The sequence below is a fragment of the Phaseolus vulgaris genome, chromosome 1 (genome assembly GCF_051622355.1).
Source record: "Phaseolus vulgaris cultivar YP4 chromosome 1, ASM5162235v1, whole genome shotgun sequence".
NCBI classification, from domain to species: Eukaryota; Viridiplantae; Streptophyta; class Magnoliopsida; order Fabales; family Fabaceae; genus Phaseolus; species Phaseolus vulgaris.
Window position 1 is genome coordinate 47,287,181 of NC_143498.1, and position 5,215 is coordinate 47,292,395.

Consider the following 5,215-nt stretch of genomic DNA (forward strand, 5'->3'; position numbering starts at 1 on the left):
TAAGAGTTTACGTATTAAACTGTTAAACACCTCTTTTTGCTACTCCTACATTTGGTGCCAGACTTTCCCAATAAAACTTTCATCTCCTGTCAGACAATTACGAGATCTTGTTTTAATTCAATTATTAATGAGTTAAAAAAATTTAAAAACAAAAGATAATTATTTAATATATATAGTTATAATTATATTAAATTATGTACTATTTTTATTTTTATTATATTAGTGACAATGATACATATTGCATGTTATTTTCACTCTTTATGATGAGCTACTCCTTTCAACTATCATGGTTTTTTTTTTGTTAGTGATAACATATGTAATAGGCTTTCTCGAAAAATAATAAAGTTAATAAAAAATAATTATTTAACAAAAAAATTTAGAAAACAATATTTTTTAGAATAAAATAATATTTTTTGCCTATAAGTGGTTGAAATTTGAAATTTGTGTTAATGTATATTATCACTAGAAAAACTCTATATTTCAAAATTCCATATTTGATATATATTGACTAGATGAATTATTCTATTGTTAGATTTACTTGTATATGGATTGGAGTATCCTTTAAATGCTCTAATATTTATTTTGTTATTTTTGTTAATAAGAAACAAAATTGAACCCACACCACTTTTCATTTTCTACATTTACTATTACTCCAATAAAAAACAAAGATGATATCAACTTAGAGCATTGGATTTATTAGAAATATAAAAATTTCTACTTAAATTGTTATAAGTTTATTCTATGATATGTTTTTCATTATATACTAACATTTTTCAGTATTAAACAATATTTTTGTTTAGGTTGATATAAGATCTTTACTTCTTCACGTATGGAATATTGATATCCTTAATTTACATTAATACGATATTAATGTACTTAACTATATAAAATAGTATTTAATCTATTCATAATAATATAGCCCATGACACCGATTACTATTGTATTGTTTTATTATATTTTATTAAGAGAATATAGTTTGTTAAGTAGATAACTTTTTCTATTATTATAGCTTCCACTTGAGTTAATTGGATGGTGTGCAGAAGTAGGAGGATGAAATGCAAAAGGGGTGGAGAGGAAAGCACAGTATAGTATAGTGAGAGGAGAGGAGCAATTGCATTTAAAAATAAGAATTGAGCAAATGAGATAATTTAGAAGTAAAGACTTAGTAGAGTATGATTAGTAGTAGATATGTTATGTTATGTTATGGACATGCAAGCTTGACCAAGCGTTACCGTAATGCTCACCAACCAACCTCTTTCTCTGTTTGGTCCACTCAGTTGGGCGCCACCACACACCCAGCTACCAAGAAACAACCCAATGCTCTCCTCCACGTGTCACAATCCCACGCCATGCTCCAATCTCACGCTCCTTATTCATTTTCAACAAACCCCATTTCTAGTTCTCTTCAGCTACCTACCCCACACACACCAACCTCACCTCTATATAACTCTTCAACCAAACTCCTTTCTTCTCAGGAAATCCTCAAACACTTCAACATTTCCTCTCTCTAACTTTCTCTCTCTCTCTCTCTACACAAAACTCACCTCCATTTTTTCATTCTCTTCATTTCATCAAGATGGAAGCAACTACCCTTACCAACGCCCACCAAAACTGTTCCTTCTGCCTCCCGTCCGCCAAGACCACTGATCCTCTCAATTGGGGAACGGCCGCGGAGGCGCTCAAGGGGAGCCACCTCGACGAGGTCAAGCGCATGGTGGCCGAATACCGCCAGCCGCTGGTCCGCCTCGGCGGCGAGACGCTCACCATCGCTCAGGTGGCAGCGGTGTCTGGCCACGACCAAGGCGTGAGGGTGGAGCTGTCGGAGTCCGCTAGGGAAGGTGTTAAGGCGAGCAGTGATTGGGTGATGAACAGCATGAACAATGGCACTGATAGTTACGGCGTCACCACCGGCTTCGGTGCCACCTCACACCGCCGAACCAAACAAGGCGGTGCTCTGCAGAAAGAACTCATCAGGTAACTAACTCTACTCCCTCCGTATATACACACACTCTACGTATACATGTCTAGGCTTCAAAGTCGAAGTATTTGGTACGTAGACGTAGTATTTTCCTTCTTTTCAATCTTTCATGTGTACCGTGCTGCTTGCTAGGCACGATACTGGTTACCTAAATTTAACAACATCACAAATTACTACCATACCATCACATCGTCATTTATTCACAGACATGCATGATTAAGGTCTCCTAAAAATATCGCAAACCAATTTTCACCTACATGACCAAACTCTTTATAAATTCTTATTTTTAAACTCTCATTTAATTTTATATGACGTAATATTAGCTAGGAAAAATATTTTTTTCCTCCTTCTGTTTTCTCATTAATTTATTGGTTTTTATATAATGTATGACGATATTTTTATTCATAATGTATGGAAATAATTTTTATTTTAAGCTGGACGGCTTTTAGGGAAATTCCTTATTTACCTAACAAAACTTGTGTTCTCACACAGAATTGACTTTATATTGTGTAAGCTTGTAATTTTGTCTCAACATTATTTAGAAAAATATTTTGCTATGCTCATACTAAATTCTCGTTTTCAATTATGTAACTGTGATGGGAATATTTTTCTTCTTTACACAAGGCAGTATTATATTATATATTAAATATTTTTATACAACAAAAGAGAAGTTCTTAGTTCGGTCTCCTTTTTAGATTTAATTTTTGTATTTTGTAATAATTACTCCAAACGTATATGCTCCATGTGGATTTATTATATTGTTAATTTTAAAGAAAAAATTCCTAATTATGATTCTTTTATTCTTTTTCAGGTTTTTAAACGCTGGAATATTTGGAAATGGGACTGAATCATCCCACACTCTGCCACACACTGCAACTAGAGCAGCCATGTTAGTGAGGATCAACACTCTTCTCCAAGGTTACTCAGGCATCAGATTTGAAATCTTAGAATCCATCACCAAGCTCCTTAACAACAACGTTACCCCATGTTTGCCACTTCGTGGTACAATCACAGCTTCTGGAGATCTTGTTCCACTTTCCTATATTGCTGGTTTGCTCACTGGCAGACCTAACTCCAAAGCTGTTGGACCTTCTGGAGAAGTACTTACTGCTAAGCAAGCTTTTGAATTGGCTAACATCAATTCTGAGTTCTATGAATTGCAACCCAAGGAAGGCCTTGCCCTTGTTAATGGCACGGCTGTCGGTTCTGGCATGGCTTCTATAGTTCTCTTTGATGCAAATATACTAGCTGTGTTGTCTGAAGTTCTATCAGCTATTTTTGCCGAAGTGATGCAAGGGAAACCTGAGTTTACTGATCATTTGACACACAAGTTGAAGCACCACCCTGGTCAAATTGAGGCTGCTGCCATTATGGAGCACATTTTGGATGGAAGTTCCTACATGAAGGATGCTAAGAAGCTGCATGAAATAGATCCGTTGCAAAAACCAAAACAAGATAGATATGCCCTCAGAACTTCACCACAGTGGCTTGGTCCTCTCATTGAAGTCATTCGTTTCTCCACCAAGTCAATTGAGAGAGAGATTAACTCCGTGAATGACAACCCTCTTATTGATGTTTCAAGGAACAAGGCATTGCATGGTGGTAATTTCCAAGGAACCCCAATTGGAGTCTCCATGGACAACACTCGTTTGGCTCTTGCATCTATCGGCAAACTCATGTTTGCTCAATTCTCCGAGCTTGTCAATGATTTCTACAACAACGGTCTGCCTTCAAATCTCACTGCTAGCAGAAATCCTAGCTTGGATTATGGTTTCAAGGGAGCTGAAATTGCCATGGCTTCCTATTGCTCTGAACTCCAGTATCTGGCAAATCCAGTAACAAGCCATGTCCAAAGTGCTGAGCAACACAACCAAGATGTGAACTCTTTGGGTTTGATTTCAGCTAGGAAGACAAATGAATCTATTGAAATCCTTAAGCTCATGTCTTCCACGTTCTTGATGGGACTTTGCCAAGCAATTGACTTGAGGCATTTGGAGGAGAATTTGAAAAGCTCGGTCAAGAACACTGTGAGTCAAGTTTCCAAGAGGACTCTTACCACAGGTGGCAACGGAGAACTCCATCCTTCAAGATTTTGCGAAAAGGATCTGCTGAAAGTGGTTGACAGGGAGTATGTATTTTCCTACATAGATGACCCATGCAGTGGTACATACCCACTGATGCAAAAACTTAGGCAAGTGCTTGTAGACCATGCCTTGATAAATGCAGAGAATGAGAAGGATGTCAACACATCAATCTTTCAAAAGATTGCAACCTTTGAGGAGGAGTTGAAGACCATCTTGCCAAAGGAGGTTGAAAGTACAAGGGCTGCTTATGAGAGTGGGAAAGCTGCGATTCCAAACAAGATAAAAGAATGCAGATCTTACCCACTCTACAAGTTTGTGAGAGAGGAGTTGGGCACTGGGTTGCTAACTGGAGAAAAGGTGAAGTCACCAGGTGAAGAGTTTGACAAATTATTCACAGCAATATGCCAGGGCAAAATTATTGATCCTCTACTCGAATGCCTTGGAGAGTGGAATGGAGCTCCTCTTCCAATATGTTAATTTTATTGTCACTTTCTAAAATGTTTTCTTTGTATCTATGAACTCAATGTTTTAAAACTATGCAATGTAAGTCAATGTTTTAAAATTTGGATTGGTATTCAATTCAATTTGAATATATGTCAATGCATCATCAATTATATTAACAAGATATTAATTAATCTGCGTAAACCGTTCTTTATTAAAAAAAATAAAAATGTATGTTTGCAAATCTTGTATACCATACACAAGAAACACAACAAATTAACACAGTTTTATAAACTCACAACAAATTTGCTAGTTCACTTATTGTTTAAAAACAAAATAGAAACTTAAACTAAAAATTTAAATTTTTAAGATGTAACTTTTTATATTTTATTATTTTTAAAAAATAAAAAATAAAAATATTTATTTTATAGATATAATTTCTCTAATACTAAGAAAAATTAGGTGAAGTTAGGGTGCATGGTCGACGGTGATGATTAATTTAACCATGAAGTTAATCCTGAATTGCGTAATTATCCACACTTGATCATTTCCCTCCCAATGTTTTCTTTTTCAATCATAGTTTGTCGTCGTGGGAAATCCTTTTTCTGACGATGACAACTTGTTCTATTTTCTTTTCTATGCGTAAATCCACCCCCGTATGAACAAACTGAAGATCCCAAAATGTTAGAAGAAGAAACCCATCAAAAAGTCA

The 5,215-nt window shown here is 35.7% G+C and overlaps 1 protein-coding gene across 1 annotated transcript; it reads left to right on the plus strand.

The window, feature by feature from the left end:
• The first annotated feature begins 1,465 nt into the window (after positions 1-1,465).
• On the plus strand, positions 1,466-4,624 carry LOC137814458 (phenylalanine ammonia-lyase 1). Its single transcript, XM_068617216.2, has 2 exons — positions 1,466-1,974; positions 2,790-4,624. The coding sequence occupies exons 1-2, from the start codon at positions 1,577-1,579 to the stop codon at positions 4,537-4,539; spliced, it is 2,148 nt and encodes a 715-aa protein (XP_068473317.1). The 5' UTR covers positions 1,466-1,576; the 3' UTR covers positions 4,540-4,624.
• Positions 4,625-5,215: the final 591 nt, after the last annotated feature.

What these genes read in the sequence shown, in the direction of transcription:
- LOC137814458 (XM_068617216.2), top strand. Translation starts at nt 1,577, where the DNA reads ATGGAAGCAACTACCCTTACCAACGCCCACCAAAACTGTTCCTTCTGC. An exon ending in CTGCAGAAAGAACTCATCAG is followed by an intron (nt 1,975 to 2,789) that starts GTAACTAACTCT and finishes ATTCTTTTTCAG; the next exon opens with GTTTTTAAACGCTGGAATAT.